This window comes from Caloenas nicobarica, chromosome 7 (assembly GCF_036013445.1).
Source record: "Caloenas nicobarica isolate bCalNic1 chromosome 7, bCalNic1.hap1, whole genome shotgun sequence".
In the NCBI taxonomy this organism is placed as follows: Eukaryota; Metazoa; Chordata; class Aves; order Columbiformes; family Columbidae; genus Caloenas; species Caloenas nicobarica.
In genome coordinates, this window is record NC_088251.1 from 20,528,757 (window position 1) to 20,553,703 (window position 24,947).

At 37.0% G+C, this 24,947-nt stretch overlaps 1 protein-coding gene across 1 annotated transcript in view; it reads left to right on the forward strand.

Moving 5' to 3' along the window:
- Positions 1–21,105, forward strand: part of TNKS2 (tankyrase 2) — a 33,188-nt gene extending 12,083 nt beyond the window's left edge. The window contains exons 8-27 of the mRNA XM_065638690.1: positions 176–362; positions 1,287–1,408; positions 1,922–2,013; positions 2,110–2,188; positions 2,859–3,030; positions 3,729–3,808; positions 4,226–4,371; positions 4,794–4,959; positions 5,252–5,471; positions 5,890–5,999; positions 6,597–6,785; positions 7,556–7,805; positions 8,434–8,516; positions 9,115–9,235; positions 9,847–9,944; positions 10,632–10,706; positions 11,768–11,873; positions 13,481–13,667; positions 13,848–14,004; positions 14,340–21,105. Of these exons, the coding sequence (XP_065494762.1) occupies positions 176–362; positions 1,287–1,408; positions 1,922–2,013; positions 2,110–2,188; positions 2,859–3,030; positions 3,729–3,808; positions 4,226–4,371; positions 4,794–4,959; positions 5,252–5,471; positions 5,890–5,999; positions 6,597–6,785; positions 7,556–7,805; positions 8,434–8,516; positions 9,115–9,235; positions 9,847–9,944; positions 10,632–10,706; positions 11,768–11,873; positions 13,481–13,667; positions 13,848–14,004; positions 14,340–14,402 (2,703 nt within the window). The 3' untranslated portion in view covers positions 14,403–21,105. The remainder of the gene's footprint in view (positions 1–175; positions 363–1,286; positions 1,409–1,921; positions 2,014–2,109; positions 2,189–2,858; positions 3,031–3,728; positions 3,809–4,225; positions 4,372–4,793; positions 4,960–5,251; positions 5,472–5,889; positions 6,000–6,596; positions 6,786–7,555; positions 7,806–8,433; positions 8,517–9,114; positions 9,236–9,846; positions 9,945–10,631; positions 10,707–11,767; positions 11,874–13,480; positions 13,668–13,847; positions 14,005–14,339) is intronic.
- The last annotated feature ends 3,842 nt before the right edge of the window (positions 21,106–24,947 follow it).

The window sequence follows — 24,947 nt, forward strand, 5'->3', positions numbered from 1 at the left end:
TGCAATGTGCTGAAATCTTGTGTTATACTGAAAATGAATGTCTAGAGAATGGATACAGTTTGCATACAAGCATTGATTTTTATTTTAACAGTCTACTGGATTGAAACTAATGACAGAAGTCTTTCTAATGATCTGTTGTTGACATTGCATCTTTTATACCCCTTTTCCTTTCAAGCATGGAGCATGTGTGAATGCGATGGATCTGTGGCAGTTCACCCCTCTGCATGAAGCAGCTTCTAAGAACAGGGTGGAAGTATGTTCTCTTCTGTTAAGTTATGGTGCTGACCCAACACTGTTGAACTGTCACAACAAAAGCACCATTGATTTGGCTCCAACACCACAGTTAAAAGAACGATTAGCATGTGAGTATAAAGTGAGATCAGTTTTACAGTTATAGATTGTAATGTATACTTAGGTTCCCTAGACAGTGACCTGCCAGAAGTCAGATTTGGAAGATGCTTACACTTTCCAAGCAATTGTGCAATGCTGGACAGTACTTTTCACTGTTTATAAATTGAGATTGCTAGATTTTCCAAATGGAGGCATTTAAAATAATTTTATTGTCAGTTTTACAGTCATGTGGTTGTGATGGGGTTTGTGGCTTTTCTTCCCTGAATATATGCTTTCCCTCACAACCTTGCCAGTATCCTTTCACACTTTCGTTTTCCACGCTTGCTCCTGTCATTGCATCAATGCTGTTGAAATACTATGTTTTTTCTTCCACTGTGTTTTGTGTGAAGAAAAGAAAGTATAACAGTTCAGAATGGTGAATGTGTTTGAGTATGCCACAATTGCTGAAATATCAAAGAAATTTATGGAAAGCATTGATTTTTGTCCAGCAAACTTAAGGAGTTGAAAAGAATGCCCTCAAATTCTGTCCTTGAGCGATCAAACAATAACTTTCTGGGATACACAGAAAAATTATCAGTAAATACTACATTAGACTTCATATAGCATCTAGAAATGTTTTTTTCAAAAAAAGGTCCGGAGTAGGGATTTATGTATGCAAAGAGTGGAACCTAGAACAGTGGTGAGTGAAACAGATCTTGTTCAGCCTGTTTGCATGTCTCTGGCTTTGGTTTAGAAACAAAGCAAATTCCTGTAGTGTTTTGAATTACCTAACAAGTTCTGTCTAGTGATGTAAAAGCTTAAGTCTGAGTTGGAAATATCTGCACCATGATCTGCTGAATAAAATGAGCATTTCTGTCTAACTGTAAGAAACAATCCTCTTGATCCTTCTTGAGTTAGGAGTGTAACCTTCTCGTGTGGTTTTGTTTCTTTTAAAGATGAATTCAAAGGTCACTCACTGCTACAGGCTGCAAGAGAATCAGATGTAGCTCGTATAAAGAAACATCTTTCTTTGGAGACAGTGAACTTCAAACATCCTCAAACACATGAGACAGCACTGGTAATACCTCAAGATTTCTTAATTATTTTGCATGTGTTGTGGCTGACCTAAGCATAGTAGGTAGTAGTTTAGGACTAAAAATTTCAGCATCGAACAGTGTAATTCAGACCAACCTGGAATATCCAGCGTCTACTTAAACAAATAACATGGATTAATATTTTGTTCTGAAAGTTAATATTAAGACTAATCCAAATTTCCCATTTATTTTAGGTTGTCTAAATTACTCTTTTTCTGTACAATAGTTTAGTTTTAAACAACAACAAGCTACATATATTAGCTTTGCTGGTAAAGCCTGAAGATTTCCAGCAATTAGTGGAGAGGGAATCCTGGAAAATACCAGAGTAAATCCAAAAGCCCATGTGGAATCTCCCGAATTAATAAGCTTTTACATGCTTGGGGGTTTTTTCTGTTGTCTTTGCACAAAACCAGCTCTTAACTGCCAGCTGATCAGTAAGCAGTAAAACCTGTATATTGCTAGCTAGTTGTTAATGCTACAGTTTTCAATGTTCTCAGCACTGTGCTGCTGCATCTCCATACCCTAAGAGAAAACAAGTATGCGAATTGCTGCTGAGGAAAGGAGCCAACATCAATGAAAAAACAAAAGAGTGAGTCGTTACAAATGAATACCGCAAAGTCTTTGTTTAAAAGATTTTGCAAAATACATTTTGAATTATTTTTTGTTTGTCTGTTTGTTTTTAAAGCTTCTTGACTCCTCTGCATGTGGCATCAGAAAAGGCTCATAATGATGTTGTTGAAGTGGTTGTGAAACATGAAGCTAAGGTATGAGTTACTATTCGTACTTTTTTGTGTTGAGGTTTGCCTGCTGTATAGATTCTCATGGCATGAGAATGGACAGCTGAGTAGACAGACTTTTCTGAAATAGTTCATTTTGGAAGGTTGTAGATTTATACACTGAAGACATAGGCCATCAATCCATCAGTACAGCCTGACTGCTGTCAAGTTTCCGAAGCAATGATCAAAACCGGAGGAACAGTAGAGCATACAAGTAATGTTTGGGTGCAGAGTTTTAAGTTGTTAAATACACCGTGACTGAAACATATAGGAAGTCCTCAATATGAAAGACCTCAATAAGCCAATGCAGGTAGAAGCTCTTCTACAAGTTGGCACTGAGGATTTGTGTTGCCATGAGCAAAATAACGGCCTACTTCTGTATGCGGTAAAACTGCTGTAACTGTTTGTTTCTGCTGGATTATTCACATGGCTCTAAAAGGGGGATATTCTTTCTCAGTAAATGTATTAATAGTTATCACTTTCTGAACTGCTTTTGTTTCAGTTTTATCTTTCTAAATGTCATGACGTTTGGAAATACACTGAATACGTTCTTTTAATTAAAGTCAGAAGAATACTTGTGAAACTCTCCCAGTCAGTAATGAAAATAGCTTTACTATTAAGTTTTGATGGTCATATTTCTTGTCTGTGTTATTTTTAGGTTAATGCATTAGATAATCTTGGCCAGACCTCTCTTCATAGAGCAGCATATTGTGGTCATCTTCAGACCTGCAGGTTGCTGTTGAGTTCTGGATGTGATCCTTCCATTGTGTCTCTGCAGGGCTTTACAGCCTTGCAAATGGGGACTGAAAGTGTGCAACAGCTACTACAAGGTACAGATGATTTATTCAGGATGCACTTCTTAAATAATGTGGTGCTTCATTCTACTTGCCATTTCAGGTGCTGTCAAGAAATAATAGTGAACACAAAAAAGTACTTTCTGTAAAAGACAGTACTGGGTTGTGCAGTTCTTACTCCATAACCACATACACAGAGAGGGTGCCTGCTCAGGTGTGGTTAACAATATAATTTACTCTCTAGTATTCAGCTACATAGATTGTCAGAGATCCTCAGAATATTTCATGATATAGCCACCTGGGGTAATTTTTGAAAAATCCTGATGTAGGGAGGTGGGAATCTTGTAAGTAGAAAATGAGAAGCAAAAAAATGGCTGCTTTGTATTTGTGAGCAGTGGCAACAGGGTACATGGATTTTCAAGAGTAAGATTTGGACACCATACAGATAGATAAGCCTCTTGACATAGTCTAATTCTGAAACTGAAATAAGAATGTTTAGTGCGTGCTACACTACTTCAAAATGGATAGGAAGCACATTGCTGAAGGCAACTTTGCGAATACTGTTAAGAGCAAATAGCTACACCTGTAGATAGTAAGAAAAGACAAAACTTGTCTGTAACTGCTTAACTTTTTTTTTGAAGGGAAATCCTTGAAATAGCTAAATGATTTCCAGTCTTAACAAACGCCTTCAACTACATACACTTACCTGTCATGCGACCTCCTTTATTTTTCAGAAGGTATCCCATTAGGTAATTCTGATGCAGATCGACAGTTGCTGGAGGCTGCAAAGGCTGGAGATGTGGATACTGTAAAAGTAAGCTTAAACCTGTCCTGAAAATAAGAGGGAAACTGTAATTTCTCAAAACAAGCAATCAAACAGCCCTTCATTGTCTGCTTTAGAGTTGTGATCTGTGTCCTAAAACCTTTGTTTTGCACAAATATTATAGATGATAAAATGTAATTAATGTTCAATCCCTCCAGAAACCTGTCTTTTATAAAAGAGTAAATAAGAAATCAAGGGTGTGGATTTGGGAGGAAGGAGTATTTAACTTTTTTCTTGGGACACAATCTGTGAAAAGTAAAGGTTTTATGTAAAAATAAATGAAGAAATAAACTCTCTTTTAAATGAAAACAGCTTTTCAAAATTAGGTGTGTAACAACATTTTGACTAAACTGAAACTGTGCCAACACTGCATATAGTGATGTGTGTTTTGTTTTGGGGATTTCACAGAAACTTTGTACAGTTCAAAGCGTGAACTGCAGAGATATTGAAGGACGTCAGTCTACACCACTTCATTTTGCAGCTGGATATAATAGGGTATCTGTTGTTGAATATCTTCTCCAGCATGGAGCCGATGTGCATGCAAAAGATAAGGGGTAAATACTCAGATGTATATTTTCATGGCAATTGTAGTTGCTCCTACCTGTCAGGCTCTTGAATATTGCTAGCTGATAACCATCCCATCTTTCTTCAGACATTCATTTTTTTGTTTTCATGGTAAGTTCTGTTAGAATGAAGATGTTCAGAGTATCTACAAAAGCATTTTACAGTAATTGAGACTAGAGCATCAAGAATGCCTCTGGCCCTGTATTTTTAGTTCTCTTTAGTGCCACTGCTGATGACATTTTGACCATTTTGGCAGTAGATATTCCTACTACATTAGACTGTTGTGGAAGATTCAAAAAAAAAAAAGTTATGGTTTGATTATCAAAGGTGCATTATGTTTTAAGTTTATATCATTTTGTGAAAAAAGACCCAATTTCAAAATATATTTTTTCTCTTTTTTAATTGTTTCCAGAGGTCTTGTTCCTTTACATAATGCTTGCTCATATGGTCACTATGAAGTTGCAGAATTGCTGGTTAAACATGGTGCAGTTGTCAATGTAGCTGACTTGTGGAAATTCACTCCTTTGCATGAAGCTGCAGCAAAAGGAAAATACGAGATTTGCAAACTCCTTTTACAGGTATCACATGTGCTGGAGAGAAGTTTCTTTTCTTGTTCAGTCTGAAATGTGATTTGACTTCTCTGAGAAATTGATTTGTGTTTTCTGGTTTCTAACTTGTAGTTAAATGTGTGTTTTTAGTGAATGGGATACTGTTAGCAACTATGTTGTCCTTTCTCACACAGTAGATGGAAAGCTCTGTGTGAAGGATTCAAATATGTGTCAGAATATTTGCTCAATAAGGCATAAGATGCCAAAGATGCAATGTGTTTTTTCTACTTATGTACTTAACACCTGTTTTTGATGTGCACAGCATGGAGCTGACCCTACAAAGAAAAACAGAGATGGAAATACTCCTCTAGACCTTGTTAAAGATGGCGATACTGATATTCAAGACCTACTGAGAGGAGATGCAGCTCTACTAGATGCAGCAAAGAAAGGTTGTTTGGCCCGAGTAAAAAAGCTGTGTTCACCTGACAATGTCAACTGTCGGGACACGCAAGGACGGCATTCAACACCACTACATTTAGCAGGTCAGTGTTTTAATCAACTGTTTTGATCGGAGTTGTTAGGTACTGTGGCTGAACTTTCTGTGTCTAAGCAACTGTAAAGTGTAGCCTCAAGTTAGAGGATTCCATATTTTTTCTTTAAAAAAAAAAGTATTTTACACATATTCATCTTATGTTCCTCTTCTAAACTATTTAACTCTAATGACTTTAATTTCCTATTTTCACTAGCCAAAGAGGATCCTTTATTGTTTATCGACAGAGGTTTTAAAACCAAATACTTTTACAAAGGGTGAAGCTGTCTTCACTAAGAGATAACACGCTGTCTTCACTGGGATTAACATCTTAACTTTCGAGTAATATAAGTGGATTATTACTTCTCTACAGCTTGTTGAGGATTTTTTTTAACGAGTTGTATTTATTCTGTCTTTTTGCAACCTTCCAGCTGGTTACAACAATTTGGAGGTTGCAGAATACCTGTTACAACATGGAGCAGATGTGAATGCACAGGATAAAGGAGGTTTGATTCCTCTGCATAATGCAGCATCTTATGGGGTAAAGATCTCAAACTTTCTGAGGCTTTATTTATTTTTAAAATAAGTAAATAAAGTGATACATTTCATTGACAGCATTGAATTCGTAAAATCATGGTTGGAGTTTACAGAATTGATTTTTCTGAACATGAATGCTTAGAATGCCAGCAGCCTGAATGGTGTTCCCTAAAATGCATTTCCTTACTTGTGCCAGGCAAATTTTATCAGCAAGATCTCATTTTCACTTATTTCACAGGTGTTGAGACATTAATTGTATTTGTGGACTTCCTGGATCTCTGTGCTTAGATCAACTCTTTAATCAAAACATTTGGAGTACTTTACAAACTGGAAGTTCAAATTCAGGCTTTTTTCGTTTAGATTCCCCTGGATTTGGGATTCTGTTGTAGTCTGTCCTTTTTTCACAAGACTAGAAATCTTAACTTTTTATTGGTATGTTATAGGTGAGGAAGAAAACACTATGTTTTAATACCTTTTTAAAAGCACAATTTAGAAGTAAATGTATTCCAAGAAAATTCAGAATGAGAATTACTGGGAAGTATCAGTAATAGTTTAATACACTGTGGTACCTTGGAATTTAGTCGGTGTTTTTATTTTCCAGCATGTTGATGTAGCAGCTTTACTTATAAAGTATAATGCATGTGTGAATGCGACAGACAAATGGGCTTTCACACCTCTGCATGAAGCAGCGCAGAAAGGAAGGACACAGCTTTGTGCCTTGTTATTGGCACATGGGGCTGATCCTACTCTGAAAAACCAAGAAGGACAAACACCATTGGACCTGGTCACTGTAAGTGATGAGACTCTTCTTGGGAAATCTGTACTGCTATTTGTGGCAGCTCATCTAAAAACTATCCTTTTAAAAAGAATAGTAATAAAGCAACTAATGTAAAATTTAGAATGCTGTGGTTTCTCTGGTGTTTATATGTGCCTGTAAGGAAAGTAGTAGAGCCTTTATAAACCTTCTCTAAATACTTTCTTGCTCAAGACTTTTTATTTCAAGATGGAGTAAAGGAAAAAAAAAGGCACCAACAAAAGGAGTTCACGCTTATAATTTGATGTTTTTAATTCAGTACCTACAGTTTGATTAGTATTGCAGAAATAAAATGTAAGCAAACTTTGTAGCAACATAAATTTAAGAAACTCTCTGACTGCTAAGTTTTTGGGTGGGTTTTTTTCCTAAGTAATATAATACAGTTCAAAGCTACGCTGAGAAGTGTAGCTGTTTTGTTTCATAAATTCTGGTTGCCAGTAGAAGCTTTTGTTCATTTTTCCTGGGAAATGAATTCAGTTTAACTGTCCTTTAAGTTTTTTAGAAATATTGAAGTCTTTACTTTTTACTTTATTACAGTTTTTGTTTATAAGCATTTTACAGTTTCATGTATACAGTTGGCACAAAAGACCATTTGTAAACTGCGTTGTGAACTGCATATTTTTCCAATATGCATTTATTTATTTTGCAGTATACTTAAAAAGTCTGGAATAACGATAATGCATTCTAGGCAAAAATGTTGTGTAAAAGTGTTCCTCTGTTTTAATAAGTTGTTTTCTGCTATTTAGGCCGATGACGTCAGTGCATTATTGACAGCGGCAATGCCTCCTTCCGCCTTACCGACTTGCTACAAACCTCAGGTTATAAGTGTGTCTCAGACTACGGCTTCTACAGCTGATTCTCTGTCTGTTCCATCCAGTCCATCCAGTCTGTCAGCTGCAAGTAGTCTTGACAACTTGTCTGGTAGTTTTTCTGAACTTCCTTCTGTTGTTGGTACAAACAGTGCAGAGGGAGCTACTGTGCTGGAGAAAAAAGAAGGTGAGGCTTTCTCAGTTAGGAATGAATAACATTTTCTACTGTACGGTGAAAAGAATACACAAGTGTAAAGTTTCCTACACATTCACACAGTTACTATGACATATGCAGTATCCCTATTCCTTAGGATGTCATTAATGAGGAACGAAGTCTTAAAGTCTTGTAGCATAAGATTTTAGTACTTTCCCCTTACAGAATCTTTAAAGTGTTCCTTTTTTGCTGTATGGAATTGTGTTCTAAAAGAGAAGTCAAATTAAACTTGGCTCCATACCAAGCAATATTTTACTACAAATTTTATCTAGTTTCTAAGAGGCTATTTCTATGAGTTTCTATTTCTATAACGTTTTGGTTCTCAAAACATGTTCTGTTTGAGTATGCATTTCTGGTAGCTGGTTAGTTGCTTACTTTGTGGAAGCACAAATACAGCTCTTGGGAGAGAGGGGTCAGAAACCTTAGAGTACTAGGGTTGATTAAGTAATAGTTGCCACTGGTTAGTGATACAGATATTTATTTCCCCATCTTCAGAAGACAGGAAATTTGTCTCTCTCGTCGTTGCCAGAGACAGTGTGAGATGTGTATATTTTGCAATACATGTATGAATGTTCATTGCGAGTTTTTCTTTTTAACACAGTTTCAGGTGTAGATTTTAGCATAAATCAGTTTGTGCGGAACCTTGGCCTTGAACATCTGATTGACATATTTGAGAGAGAACAGGTGAGTAGCTATATTTATTTCCAGATACTCAGCTAGAAAGCAAGGGAATAAATACTGGCTGTTCAGAATAACGTAATGAGACAGATTTAAAATGAGAGAAAGTCAAAATGAGTGGAAGGAAGGAAAGGAATGCAACTATGGGGTTTTTTAATTGTTATATAATACATATATTAAAATATATGTATATATAAAAATCTGGGGGCAATAATGTCTGTATCAGTTCGAGAGTGTAGGCATGTTTCCTTTCATGTGGTATAAATGGTATAAGTAGTCAGTGTTGATTAGTAATTTCTGGTTTTGTTTCTATTAACTTGAATACATCTAGAAAAATGTATTTCTCAATCAGAAACACGATCCTTGGTAGCAATACACGTTACACGATTGTAGTTGGTAGCTTATTTATTTAAATACAGAAGTTTGGAGAAAACAGTTGAGTAAAAGTAAAGTACAAAATAATACACTAAAGTCTCCAATGTTCATGTTCTTTTCACACTTGCTTTTTATCTCTACTATTGTGAGGTACATTTTCACTGTCACTGGCAGCTGTTCTAGTCTGTTTATTGTGTTGTACTAAAAAGTGGTGTTGCTTTCATTATAGATAACACTGGATGTATTGGTTGAAATGGGGCACAAAGAATTGAAGGAAATTGGAATTAATGCTTATGGTCATAGGCATAAAATCATTAAAGGAGTTGAAAGACTCATTTCTGGACAACAAGGTATATACTTGTTTCAAATTATTATGTAATGCTGCCTTTACAGAATCCATTTGTATCTCCTTAAAAAGAATTGGTAGTAAAACTTGTCCTAGCAAATGGCACTTCAAATTATAAGAATGTGTTCCGACTTGAAACATGAGTGCTTTTATTTGTGCTGTGAAATACTGTGAATCTTGCCTTTCAGTTCTCTATTTTTTTTCTTCATGATCACTGTTTTGTGTTTGCTTAGGTAAAGTTACACCTAGTGCAAAATGATTGTAACCTTTTTGAGACAGGGTCTATTTATCTTCATCAGAGCACTCTGGACAGCAGAGCACATTCTCTATTTGGTGGGTTAAGGCCTGTTACATACTGTTCCCTTGGGTTCTGCAGATACTGATGAAAGAGTTTGAGGGATTGTGCTTTGACATTCGCAAAAATGTATGGAGCTGATGGAAGGGAATTAAATTCATTAGTAATCTCTGCCTTCCTTAGTAGCTAACCTCTTCATCTTGTACACTGAGTTTTGAGAAAACGGTCTCTTTAAAAAGAAAAACCTCTTGCTGGTTATCATTCCAAATTGGCAGTCTTAAAGCAGTTTCTGAAACTATTGTCTTTTGTTATATTCACAGGACTTAATCCATACCTGACTCTAAATACTTCTGGTAGTGGAACTATTCTCATAGATCTTTCCACTGAAGATAAGGAATTTCAATCAGTAGAAGAAGAGGTATGCCTTTCTTTGTAGTCTCTTGGTATTTTTGTTATTTTTCCTAAAGATGTAGATAAGTTGTTTAGTAATACCTTTAACAGTGCAGTAAACATTGCTAAGTTAAGAAAAACCTGCATAAGAATACTTTAAATTTCCAACTTTGACTGCACCCCTTGTAATCTGTGCTCATTACATCTGTAACTTTTTTCTTATGTTATTACTGCTTGTAGCATTTTTTAAACCTCTACTATATAGAAAAGCACTTTGATATAACACAAAAATTCTATGCTACCGATTGCCTGTCTGTTATGCACAGTTTTATACGCAGCCACTTCCTTCCAAAGTGTCATAATCACACAGGACAAAATTCTGAAGAAGCAATATTCTATATAGATTAGTGACAATCTTTTTCAATTTGAAAACTAGACCATGGACTATTCAAGATATGGGGTGTTTTTTTAAAAACAAACAAACAAACAAACAAAACCAAAACAAACACAACAACAAAAAAACCCACTAAACCTGTTCCTGTGCATCCACAAAGTCTGGCATTACTTAACATATCATTGCCTAAAAATTTCCTGTATGATTTTTATACTTTTGCAAGATAGAATTAGTTCTTTTGATTATTTGACTGTTTGAAGGATATGTGTTTTGAATGTGTTCTAAAACAAAGTGATCTTCCTTAAAATTCTCATTCTTCAGATGCAGAGCACTGTCCGAGAGCACAGAGATGGAGGACATGCTGGCGGAGTCTTCAACAGATACAACATCTTAAAGGTAGCTGTTGCGTTTTTATGGTCTATAATTACACCTTTAGAGTTTTGGTTGAAAATAAAATGGCCATGAACTGTTCTAAGATTTGTTTGTTGAGTTCCATAATGTGATAAGATGTCTTGTTCTAAAACATGCACAAGAAAAATATCATCTTCCAGGGTAATTCAAAGAGTAAGATTATACAGAAAAACTGCTTATGGGTTAATAGTCATTAAGAAATTTTATGAGAAATTGACATACAAGGTACTCACAGAAAACTGTAGAATGTTTGAAGAAAGAGACAGAAGGTTTTATAGGAAATAAAAGAAGGTTTCTGTTGAGGGAATGGCCGGCAAAAAACCAGCAAGAAGCGAAAGCAAAACTCCTGAAGCGTGGAAGTAGGGAGTACCTGGTTTGATTCAACACCAAAGAATCTTAAGACACCAGGCGGTAGACAACCTTTATTTAAATAATTTAAGGGAATTTTGGTTTGTATTCATATTTTTTTCCCCTGAAGAAATTGTCATTTTCATTAAAATGACAAAGATTTAGATTTGCAAGTAAGTACTACTAAGATTTATTCTGAACTGATGTTACAGTTTCCCCAGTAGAATTGATATGTTATATATACACACAGAAGACTTCGCCAATGTCCAGCATACCTCTGCAGAGGGTACATCATTTACTTTCTTTTAGAAGTGTTCTAGAAGTCTTCATGGAAGATACTTCTAAAGTTACTAGATGATCTTTTTACTAGTGGTTTGGCATTAAGCTATGTTTGGAGTTATACTCAAGTGGACTTGTGATTAAGCCTGCTAAATTTAAATTAAGGAGTATTGCTCAACAGGTATTTAAAATTAGTTGATTCTTAATTTAGTATATAATTATCATTTACTTAAGTTATACTACAACAGTCAACTTCTGCAGGATAAATTAGAGAGTTTGTTTCACTGAGTTCTAAGGAAAATACTCTTCTTTAAGTGGCAGTGTTGTGTACTGTGGTGTAGCTGCTATAGATTAAACATCTGTCAAAGCAAACAGAATTTTTCAGTTTCACGGAGAAACTTACACTTTGACTGTTTCAGATTCAGAAAGTGTGCAACAAAAAACTATGGGAAAGATATACCCACAGGAGGAAAGAGGTCTCCGAAGAGAATCATAACCATGCTAATGAAAGGATGCTGTTTCATGGTGAGATATTGCAATGCACCTTATGAATTCGTTTCACCGTCAACAGTCTGTCTTAGAGGGTTTCTACTGGCTCAAACAAAGTAAATTTTCTCAGTGGATATAGGTTGTAGATTTTGCCTGAGTTTTAGATGAACAAGTGTTTGTATGTGTCACAATGGGAACATGTGCACTGCATCTTTCTGAAATATGCATCTCCTTGTCTCTCCCCAAAGGAAGCTTCAAAGATCTAAGTGAAAACATTTTAGCAATTATGAATGGAGGTTGAGGAGCATGCCTTCTTCTTGGTTAAGTTGCTAATTCTGTTTTATCAGCTGTATGATTAAGTGTCAAACTTTATTCTGCTGTGGGTTGTTTTGGGGTTTGGGATGGGAATTTTTGTTTTCTTGTCTTTATAGTTTGATAATTTAGTTCTTGTTCATCATTCCAGAAAAGATAGCTTGTAATTAGCAAATTAAAGCCAATGGAAAGCTCTCCTGTACACAAATATGTAGTTTATCCTGATGAGCAAATTAAGTAAGTTCACAGTACGTCCTTACAATGAAAGCTACGTAGTTCCCAACATAGTACATTACTGTTGGAAGCAGCAATAACACAATAATTAACTGCTTGCCCAAACTTGTAGATATTTAAATCCTGTCTTTTCACTGTGGTCTGTAACCCTGTAAGAGGAAATGGCCTCTTAATGGCAAGACCCGTCTTTAAAGGAAAGTCTTAAATTAGATCATAACAAAGTTAGATCATAGCAAAATTATCCCTGGAACAAAGCAATTAACATTTTATGAGTGTTCTGGGTTGTTTGGTTTTGTTTTGGTTTTTTTTAAGTCTTTAGTTTATATAATTTTTTTTAAGTATTAATATACATCTTAAACCATGTATACCGCTTGCAGAAGATGAAAAGCAATTGTCATAGTTTATTCTTGTTCTCATCTAGAATGTTCTTCTGCTTCACGTGCAGTTTTACCAACTTTATGCTGGAGGATAAGACTTTGGATTATTTTCACTAAAATTCCCAACATAACTCTGAAATGCCATGTTCTCTTAGAACAGGTTTTCTGTCAAGGTGCTTTCATATTTATATGAACTGTTTAAAAAATCCTTACTAAAAACCTGCACTTTTTGTGAAAATTAATGAGTACCAGGTGTCTTGAGGTGCAGAATCCAACCATTTTGAACAGATTATTCTTTAAGGCTAAATTTTATGACCATTGAAAGTAAATAAATATTGGTTCAAGTTTATAGCTTTTTTAATGCAAGCTACTTAGTGTTAAGAAGAAGGGATTTATATATGAATACCTTCAATGAATCTTGGTTAGAATGACGCTTTGCCAAAGGGAGTGTGGATTCACAGAGCCTTCTCTTGCAGCAAGAACTGTCTCAAATATTATCCTTTGTAGGTCTTTGTTAAAAATACACATTTATTTGCTACTGTCCTTTGTATAATACCTCTAGCAAATTGGCTGTGTAAATCTGAGGTCAGAATTTCTGGAGACAGATTTCCTTGTATATGTAGAAAAACTGTACCAAAAAAAAAGCTGGAAATAGATGATTGAATTGTGACAAAAGTCTCTGTGTACTGTATTTCTGATATTTTACTTCCTTTCTCTCAGGCTCGCCATTTGTAAACGCAATCATTCACAAAGGCTTTGATGAGAGACATGCGTATATAGGCGGCATGTTTGGAGCTGGCATTTATTTTGCTGAAAATTCTTCCAAAAGCAATCAATATGTGTATGGAATTGGAGGTGGCACTGGATGTCCAATACACAAAGACCGGTCTTGTTATGTTTGCCACAGGTAAGTCCTTCAAAAGAATCTGATTTTGCCTTCAGAATTTCGTGAACTATCGTACAAGGAGTGACTAAAGTGGCTTTAAAGTTCTACTGTTCTCAAGTAAAAGATTCAAATTATGAAGATAGTCTTTTTGGAGTTTCACAAACATTTTATATTCATGGTTCTTTTTCCCTTTTAACGCAGGCAACTGCTGTTTTGCCGTGTAACGCTGGGCAAGTCTTTCCTGCAGTTCAGTGCTATGAAAATGGCTCATTCTCCCCCAGGACATCACTCAGTTACTGGACGACCCAGCGTAAATGGGTTGGCATTGGCAGAATATGTCATTTACAGAGGGGAGCAGGTAAGTAGCTTTTCGGTTTGGTTTTTCAGGCTGTTGCATTTTGGTTTGTTGTTTTGTTGTGTGGGTTTGGTTTTTTTTTTTTTAAGGCATGTAATGTGTTGGGGTTTTTTCTTACTTTGGAAGGGCTAGGACTTGCTTTTGTCTTAAAACAAATTCCAGATATGGTTGCACATGAAAGGAACTGTGCTTCCTGAATGCTCCAGGCATTTTACCTTTTTTGGGTTTTTTGCCTTTTGTTCTTTGGCATAAATACTTTTTCCCCTCTCTGTAGCAAACATTCTGAATTTATCAAGAAAATGAAATAATAATAAAGAATGTGTGTGTCACTCTTTCAGGCTTATCCAGAATACTTGATTACTTACCAGATTATGAAACCTGAAGCCACCACTGAAGCTTAAGACAAATTATTTGTGGGAAACCATCAGACTTTGGATGCAAAGATACCAATGGCTGTTCTTCTTTTAATTACAATGAGTTGTTGGTGTTCATCCACAGGTGGTGTGGTAGCAAATGTGAACAAAATATACCATTTTTGACTTGATAAAGCTTTAATAATGTACAGTAAGTTTTTCTAAAATTTCAGAGATGTCCTCTTTTTCAGCACTTTAACAGATACCATTCCAGGCATAAACTGGGGTTTGGCTATACTAAATTAAAAAAAAAATAACTTGAAACAATGGTTTTATACAATACTGCATTGAACTTTAGCAGAAACTGTAATGCTCTATACAGGAAATCATTTTACTATATTGTGTTCTTTAAAATACTGCATTTACACTGAAAACATTTTCATTTGTAAAACTGTAAATAAGAGCTTTTGTACTAGCCTGGTATTTATTTACGTTGCTTTGTAATATAAGTGTTTTAGAACTACAACCTTGTACAAAATGTTTTTTCCAGATATTGGTTTGTTCATCTGTGTTTTCTCATGCACAATAGATTTGAAAAGCCAATTTTTTTCAGGGTTTATCACTTATTTGTGAGGGAGACAGCAAATTTTATCTGAAGATGTTTAGAAATATCCAACTTTAGATTGAATAGGCAAATTTTTGTTCTGTATTTTTATTTATGAAATATACATTCCTGAGAATGATGGGCTATGAAAATAGTGTTCCAGCTGAATACCGAAGTGTTTTTCCACCTCCTTCCTTGAGTTGCATATTTTATTTCTGTAAAATGTCTTCTGAAGTTTTTTATTTAACTATAGGTATAGTTGACCTGTATCCTCACTCGAAGGCTAGTAGACCATGCAAGTTACAGTTTTAGTAAATTATTTTCTTTGAATGTAGTTGGCAAATTAACCTCAAGGAGATCTTTCTTGAGTTCCTCTTGCTTACGTTTAAGCCAGGAAGTTAAATAGTTTATTCCTAATATGAGGGCAAACATCTTGGTCTTTTTTGTATGCTTATTTTGGTAAATTAATCTACCTGTTGGTGCCCTCAGGATACAAGTATTGCGAGGTGGAAGTGTTAAAAACCATCCTGTCATCTCCTGTGTTTCTTCCATGTTAACGTTCAAGCTGTAGTTGAAACAGGTGCACAGCCGTGTCTGCAGTGCTTTTGGCCAAGTGGTACTGGTCGGTGCAAGGTTCTGCTCCCTGCGCTCGGCCGGCTGGCAAGGAGGGTGTAAGCGGGATGAGCGGCTCTTCCAGGGCAGCAGCTGCCTTTGGCAGCCCTGGTAAGACTGCTTGGGTGCAGGAAGAGTCCAAAAGGTACAACCCCCTGTTCAAGTCTCACTCGAGGTTACTGAATGCACCGACCAGTTCAGTCAGCCCTATCGTAGTGCTCTCATGTATTCTCCTTCTCTTCCATCTGCAGTTTTAACCTACATATTTCAAAAATATGTAAATACAAATTATAGTTAATTTGGGGTTAAAGTGGTTAGGAGTGTATTTTAGTTGTTTTATATTTCTACATACACGACACTGTCCCAGAAGACAATTTGTTTGCAGGGCATGTTATCATACCATGGTTTTAAATGTAGTAACTGGTCAAGATAATGAAATTGTCTTGCTGATGTGGTGGTTATGTGATTATGCTCTATGTAAAAAATGTATTGAACATTACCCAGGTATGTGGGGAATCTGAATAATAAGATTGTATAATTCTTGCAGAAAGTAATATTGGCTATGAATAAAAAAGGCTTTGATTTTTAGGTACTTTCTCCCAGCATGTTGCCTGTTCCTTAGGTATAGTAATGCTGGAATTGGTGTTCATGCAAAATCTGTTAAGTATGTTTAAAACTTTTTTTGTTACTGCTAAAATGCTTCATTCTCTTTGAATGATCACTTAATGTCTTGTAAAATATTGTGGTATGATAGCATTTTAAGAGGTACCACAATGTTGGTTTTGTCTGTTTGGGGATTTTTTTTAACTTTTTTTGCATGAAATACCTTGCACTCTGAAGATGGAAGCTGTAATGATTTGATAATACTGACCATTGAGGTGTACCTTTAATCTCTTGTGCAATTAGTTCTGCTTTACTCATTTTGAAGTGTCTTTACATGTACTGTATAACATTCCATATCCATTTAACACTAAATAAATTTCATTCACTGTTTTTTTGGTAGCATGGGAGTAATTACAGACATAGTATGTCGACCCATTGTTTTAAATGTAAGTGTGTACAGTACTATAACAAACTACATAATTAGAGGCAAAATTAATTGCATTAAATAGCAAAGCTTTTAATGTGGATAAAAAACTGTAAATAATGTGGAAACTTGTAGTTTGGTACATGGCTAACTAACGTCTTTAGCTACTGTTGGAAATGTTTTAATAATAAATCTAAAAATAAGCTTCAATTTGTGCATTTAAAACTCCATTATATGGTCCGAAATGGAAAAAGAAGACTGACTTACATTGGTTTCGTAAAATGAAAAGTAACCTGGAAAGTCTTACCTTTCAGATGACTGCAGAGGAAGCAGTATGATACATACATGAGCTGCAGCAAAAGTACTGCCTAGATCACTTGAGGTATTGCAATATGTAAGTAATTTTATTTCAGTAGGCTCTCTTATATGGTAGGAGGTTTCCAAAGCCAGTCTTGTGTAGAAGATTTGAATAGAAATGAGCACTAGAGGGCAGGAAAGCAAATGTTGAGTAAAATCAAGGGTAAAGAAAATCTTAAAAGTATCTTAGGAGTACAACTTCTGATAAAATTGCTTCTGAAAATTCCACCTAGCTAGGCTGTAAAAAAATTAACTTTCCATTCTGCATTAGTTTTTTGAAACTAAGTAATTAGTATAAAAACAAGTGTTGCAACTAAGCAAATTGAAAATGTTAGGATTTTTTCTTAAAAACTTAGACCTTATTTCTTAGAAATTAAAAAATAATTTAGCCAGACTCTTCTGCCATATATAACTGAAACACTTAGGATTATCCCCACAATGCATGTTCAAGAGGTACATTGGCACTAATTTTGAACAGAAGTAACTCCATATAAAAGGAGTTCCTACTGTCTTTTCTCCCTGAATTTGCTCATTAAACACGATGCTCTGTGTGTGTATCCATATGTGTGTATATATGAGTACACACACACACTTGCTCATTCTCTCACTTCATTCACCAAGAAGCTGAGAAAAAGTTTAAAAAGTGGTTTCTCCAGCAGGTCACCACTGGCAGTGAGGGTGCTGCAGCCATTTCCCCTTCTTCTGCCCATCTCCTGAACTTAATGTAGTAAACCAGTTTTTTGCTGGAAACATCAGAATCCCGTGAGCGGCTTGCCTTCTGCCTGCCAGTCAAAAAAACATAAAGGCTTTTAATTGTACCCATCTAGTGCAACAACACAGCAAAGACTGCTTTCTCACCTCCAGTGAACTGGAAAACAGATCCCCTGAGGTCTGTCTCTTGGGGGTTCTTGGAGCTGGGCTTCTGCACCCTCTGAAGGTGCAGTCGGAGGTGGAGACAGTGTCAGCAAGAGATGAGGGTGTGGAGGGAGGCGTGTGCCCCTTTTGCCCCTCTCCAGCAAGCATAAACGATGGTACTTCTGAGAGTATCAAGGGGTTTCTTCCCTCTGTCTGTGGCTCACTGGATCAGAAAAAACTGCAGGCAGCCAGAACAGAATGCAAGAAAAAGGAAAAAGCATGTAGATCACTGGTTTGAAGTTAACATGTTCTGCCCTAAAAAGGGACAACGTTGGTAACTGAGAGAAGACAGGCAGGAGGGGAGAGATAATAATAAAACTAAGAATAGCCTGTAAAGAAAGAAAGGCAAGTTCTACAGGCGCTAAGAAGTTATGGTAGGAATAAGTGCTATAATTATTAGGAATGGCCAAGATAATCACACGTCAACTTCCCAAATTATGTTTGAGTTAAAACAGCAAACGAGTGTTGATGTGTAGACATTACAGGGATTTCAGAATAGCTCCTCTTGAGAGGAACACAGTGTTTTGGAGGAGAAAGTTGCAGCCAATTCAAAACATCAATATCAGACCTGGGAAATAATGTGTTCAAGAAAAAGAAACAATTTAAAAATTGAAGGCAAATGTCCTATCCTATAGTCCTTAAAAACATTGGTTTTGAAGCATCGATTATCAGAGACAAGCTGAAAAACAACAGCAGATAGTGTACCAGTAAAGTGTGTCACATCAAATTATCTACCTGTATTCTGTCTAGTGGCAGGATATATTTGGAGGGTGTGGGGTGTGGAATTTTAATGCAGCTAGGAAATTCAAAGAAGGAAGTCAGATGCATCGCTCCATCTGTAATCTTGATAACTGCTAAATTTATTCCTTCACAACTCAAGTAATGTTTCAACTGGGATCTTCACGGGTGGCAGAGACGGGGACTGGGGTGGTGTCTGGTACAAGCTATGGTATGCGATGCCATTGCACAGCGTGTGTGCAGCAGCACAGCTGGAGGAACAATTACGTGCAAAGCTTTTAAGTTAAGACATTTCCAAGTTTTCAAAAGATCATAGTAGTAGTATTTGCAAAGCTTAGTATTTAAAATAGATTTAAATTGTTTAAGAAGCAAAAGAATATGCACTAGTACCTAGGAATGTATGACTGAGACTTTTTATAGTTGGGAAAGGAGCTTTATGTCAGATGATAATAATGTTTACAGATCCAGGTTGGTACATGTGGGAAAGGATTAATACTGAATGGTGAAGCTGATAGAAATAGCCTGAGAAATTGACTTGAAAGTGGTCACTTATTTCTGGGCTAGCGGTGTGCGGTTTTATGTTGTGTAGCTACTCTTCCAAAAGGTAATATCTTCCAGCAATATATTTGGAAGCTAATTTCACAAGAAATTTATTCGAATTTGTGAGGCAGTGGGCATCATAGATCAACAGATGCACATATAAGTAGAACTTCTTACTAGCCTGATAAAGAAGTGGGTAAATAGATTAAGCAGGTAAATAAGTAAGTAGGAATGTCATGTAAATAGAACCGAAATTACATGAACAAATGAAAAAATTGATTTTGTTGCATAAACTAGTAACAGTAAATCAATTCGTGTATATAATATTTATGACCCAACTGAGGATATTGTATCTAATAGTTTTTAATTATTGAAGCAGTCAAAGTGGAAGCTGACATCAGTTACATTAAGTATTGTTTTAATTAACAAAAGAGTGAACTACCAAGCAGACCAAAAGTATCATCTTTAAATAAATAAATCTTTATATCATGACAAATTGCCTGATAGATAGTGGTTCCCTGTTTGGAAGTATTTTACTGAAGCATTGCAAACATGCAATAGTATAAATTAGATTTGGGTTAGTATTAAAGGGATTCATTTTTAATAATTCATTAGAGCACTTGTTTTCATAAAGCAGTCTAATTCAGGATTTTGGGAAAGAGCTACTTTGGGGGAAGAACCTGCTTAGCAGTAGGTTACTAAAACATAAAGGTTTATAAATAACTGAAAAACTGTATAAATAAGAGCAGTTTCACAGATAGCGTAATCCCAGCAATAACATGAGGCCTCTGAAGCACATAGTATAGGTTTTCTTCAGTGCAAAGATTTTAAAACCAGTAATCAGACAAAATAAATATGACTTCAAAATAAAGGGACAATAAGGGGACTAATGTTAAAGCTTATTTCAAAAGATTAGGAATGTGAAAATGCACTAGAAGCTGCAAAAACATAGGTTTTAAGAGCAGAAAATGTTCTGTATGGACTAGAGTTCTATGAATGGAGAACAGGTCAGCACATTACTAGTAAGATGGATTTCTAAAGGTGCAGTACAGACCCTGAAGAAAAAAATGGGGTTAAAAAAAGGCAGGGGTGCAGGGGGAATAACTGAGCATCTCAGAGTGCTGGCAGATAGGTTAACAGAAAACCTGGTCAGTGGTGCACCAGAAGACCTGAAATAGCCTACACAAAATCAGATTGAAAGGCACCAAGTGTCTGGATTAGGAGACAAAAATAGAGAAAAGGGCTACTCTTAACTGTGATGAAGAGTAAGTCAGATTACTGAATTTCAAGCAATCCTCAACAGTAGCACAGATCAGACTGGTCCCAGGGGGGCAATTCTAATGAGAATAACCGGTTCTAGATAGGATTGGACAAAAATAAAAATGGAAACCTGCTCTTTTTATGTAATTGTGTATTAGATTGCATTCCAAGGCACTTCTGAAATATCACCTGCTATTAAAAGTGTACTTAATTAATTATAATTTGGAAACACCTAATTAAAAGAAGAGGTGTTTGTAAAATACAAGAAAGAAATAATAGTAATTTCAGATCTGGACCAATTAAAAGGAATATTTCACACCCGCTGTAAATGGAAAGATTTATTCAGGGACATGCGTTAAAACCAGTTTTGGACTGGTTTATGTATATAATTACCATGTGTCTGCTGTAAGGAAATAATCCAGCAGAAATACTGAAATCATGACAATAATTTGCAGGAGATATGAGAACCTTGTACGTGCGGCAACTTTTAATAGCCAAGGACATGTACAAACATGTACAAATCCATAAATGAATAGTTACAAATCTAGGTATGCCTGCTTTCTGTCTTCTGAGACTTCCCTCCCCATTCCTGGAAAATGCCAGCTTTTCAGTAAAAAGAGTTTAAGAAAATGTGTGAGTTAAATATTTCATGTATCAAGTTTTGGTTGTGTTTATTTTTTTGAAAAGAAGAAAGAGTAATGATGCCATGTTGTACAATTAATAGCTTAAATATTATTATATTAATTGTGTAATAGGGTGCATTGTTATGTATTACATGATTTATTGCAATGTCAATAAATAACATTTTGCTTTTAAAAAAAAGAAAGAAAAAAACTTTTAAAAATAGTGCTTAATATGTCTCCTTCACTGGACTGATTTTATTGGACAGATTTCAGGGAGTTTGTGGCTCAGCATCTTTAACCTACTTGAAATACTATTAAAATAGTGGGTTTGGATTCGCTGACCTAGTTTTAGCATAATGAATTTTCTTATCTCTGTAAACACAAAATCGTATGTATTTGCCTCAGAATTCTGTTATTCCCAGAAAAAAACAATCAGAACTATATTTATACATACCCTAATTTAGCAGTACAGGTATTTTAAGGTTATTAACTGAAACACTTGGCTTCTCAAACTCGAACACAATTCATTTGCCCCTGTTGTATCTAATTCTGGAGTAAGACGTAACCAGGATTTCCCAGGAAAATCTGTGAAGTATGTCCTTCAGTTTTAAAACTTACTTTATTCTAGTTTCTTCTTTTTTATAGCATTTTGTCTCTTTTGACCCAGTGGAATTACTTTATTTAACTGTGGCTGCCTAAAAAAAAGCCTCACTTCACTGTCCCTAGCTCTCCCTTACACCGAGATCAGAATGGGGTTTGACATGTAACGCTAAAGGGAAAGGCTGTACACCCATTTTGTGTCGGAAATTTACTTCCTGAGCTAAGCTCTTGCTTGGTCACACCGAGATGGGCTTGTGGGGAGGTGAGGGGGGTTCAGGTGGGCAGGTGATCTTGCCGGAGGGGTACCGAGGGGTCCCTATCACGTTCCCCCCACCGTCACTGCTATAGGTAGCTCCAGAGACCCCCGCTGCCAGAGATGTCACTAACAGAGTCGCGGCCTGTTTCACCTGAAAGACTGACCCTCACGGGTGGCCTCTGGCACCTTCTCCCTTGTTACAGCCCACAGGGACTTGCTGGCATTGAGGACCTCAGCTTCTTGGTTCAGAGTCTACCCTGCTGTAGACTCTCCACCTGCTCTGAAGAAGCGCCAGGAGTCTGTTCTGTGTGGCTGGAGATTCATGATCTAAAATGTGTGAGTGATGGTGTGGATGGCATGTGACAGGAATGTCCATCAGGATCTCTGTACCTATAGACAGCAGACAGCCCAGTATCAGTTTTATTGCTGGACATTCCTGTTTCTATATACAGCATTCTCTATAATTTTGCCTGCTTGCTTTTTTCAGCCCAACTCTGTAATAAGGAGATTCAACCCAGGGTTCTGTAATAGTCACAGTGTCCATTGAGAAGCTGAAAGGCATTTCAGTTCAGATAAAAGTGAAATTTATCCCAGTAACTTCAAGTAAAAATATCTGCTGTGGCTCTTTACTGTACATCCTGTAAAAGCAAATTAAATTAATTTGGGTTGATAGTAGAGAACTTTTTGCTAGAGGTCTTCAATTTGAGAACTTCGCTTGCTTTGAAATAGGGTATTTCTGTTCTCAATGTTAAATTGTAAGATCACATCATACTAAAAGATGATTGCCATTTTAAGTAGTTTCAAGTAAACAAGGAGTTATCTGCCTGAGAGAAAAGGAACTATGTCCAGCTTGTGTTTATAGTTTACGATTTAAGAAATTAAGTTGATGAACATATAGCACTAATTGTTAAGAACAAGATAGATTAATCTGCATACTAACAATGTAAAATGCATGTGAAATGTATAGCTCCGTATGTGGAACGCAGCACAAGCAAAGACCACCAGTTCTGCCAATCAGTCATTCACGTTTCCCACTGTTTTCTTCTATTGTAGCAAAATGTGAGAAGCTGCTCTCAGGCCACACAAACAATGCTCTTTATTGGTCTTTACTGAGGCATGATCAGGCGTCTATGCTGAGACTGCCAGCCTCAAAGAAGTGCTGCTGGATGACATCTGGCAGCCTGGCTTTGCTACAGATAGATTTATGAGCTGTGAAAGATGGTCAAATTAACATCTTCTGCATTCTTGATAGGATTAGGGTTTCTGGGACATGCAGCCATTTGCATATTGCCCTGACTTACCACATTAGTATTGTGTTTGTGGCTCATTTTAATTATTTTTATGGGGAGCTTTCTCCCTTTACATCCTACCGTGTTTAGTCGCTATTGACAGTGACGCAGCTGTGTTGGTTTAACGGACCTAGCAGAAATCATACTACTTTCTCTGATTTCTTCCAGTTACAATCTCAATGCAAATCAAGAGCCGCAGCAGTTGTAATAAGATCTTTCGCTCAGGGAAGGATGCTCTTCACTAGGTATGAGATCACACATGAAGTCCCTAGGAGTTAAAGAAAGAAACTCTGACCCAAGCTAACTTTCTACAGCCTCAAACAGTTATTGAAGTTCTTGAAAAGCTTAATTTCGTCAAGAAAAACTTAACTAAAAACACCGTTAGCATTAAATGCCTGTTCCTTTTCCTTTACCCCTCCTCCCAAATACACACAAGATAGTTCACATATTTCTGGCAATGCTGGTCATCTAGCGTTGTTAAGTATAGCTTGTGCTTGTCACTAGAGTGGAGATGGTTTCAGGTTGCTGCGTGCGCGCTGAATGTGATGGCTGTACACCCCCCAGCAGCTCCTGGCTGCTCCTGGTGGTGGCACAGGACGAAGCCTCTTTCTAGGGGACAGGGAAGGGTCTGAGCTGGAGATGTTGAGCCCTGGTCAGCACTGGGGCAAAGCTGACAGCTGGGGTGGGAGAGGGGACTTGTGGGGCCCCCATGGGATGGCAGAGCAGGCCAGGGCTGCCGGGGCAAGAGCATGGCCAGTGCTGGAAGATGCCATATGAGAGCACAGGCCACAGAGAGTGGCCATCACTTCAAGACCCAAGGGTGGCTCTTTGCCTTCAGGTGTGGGTAGGAGTGACAGTGGAGGATATAGTATAAAGTGCAGCTTAGATGCACCATTGTAACCCCATTAAATGCAAAACCAAAGACTGTGTTTCATTCAGCTTCAGATCAAGATACTAGCAGGGAAGCTATTAGCTCGTGTCAGGCTATGATGTTTGTCACCACAAAAAAATATCCTATTCTCTTCAACGGTCTAACTGGTTGAACTTCTCTGAGCTATCAACCCCTTTAAGCAGCTCTTTTTTTCTACCCTCCAGCTTTGTTTTCCAGATAGAAGTATGCGGTGTAGGCGAGATGCCGTGGCAGGACGCTGGAAGCCTCACTGCCTCTGGGGCTTGGAAACGACAGCAAGCGGCCAGCCCAAGCCCAGAAGACACAACTTGGAGCATCTACAGGTAGAAGGCAAACAGAACTGCCGTTAATTCTGTGTTACCACATAGGTATCAGGGTTTTGTTGATCTTTAGAGTCAGAGATCCATGGCCCTTCCATGCTGCTGCTGGGACAGCCTGGCACCCTCTAGATGTTCTAGTGAATGTGTGTGGGGAGTTCGGTAGTTACACCGGGTCACCTTAACTCTGCTGTGTAATTCAGCATACATGACCTTAAGTGAAACATTGCTGTTAGATTGAAATCACCCTTTCTTCAGACCAGGTATAGGAAAGCATAAATAAATGGATCTTTGTAGGCCCCTAATTGCATTTAGTTGCAAGAAATGAACATCTTATGCTGTGGACTTACAGCCATTTAAAATGAGAATTCGCCAGTCCTGCCACTGAAAAAGCCAGACTCGCCTGCCTTTGGACACTCACTTCAGCTCCTGTGCCATCCCTTCCCTGATGTGGATAGGACCATCTTGGGGTTCTCACCCAGCCAAAACTTCTCCTGCCCCAGAATGCTTCGACACTGACTGGTTCTCTGATCTCGTTTCATATG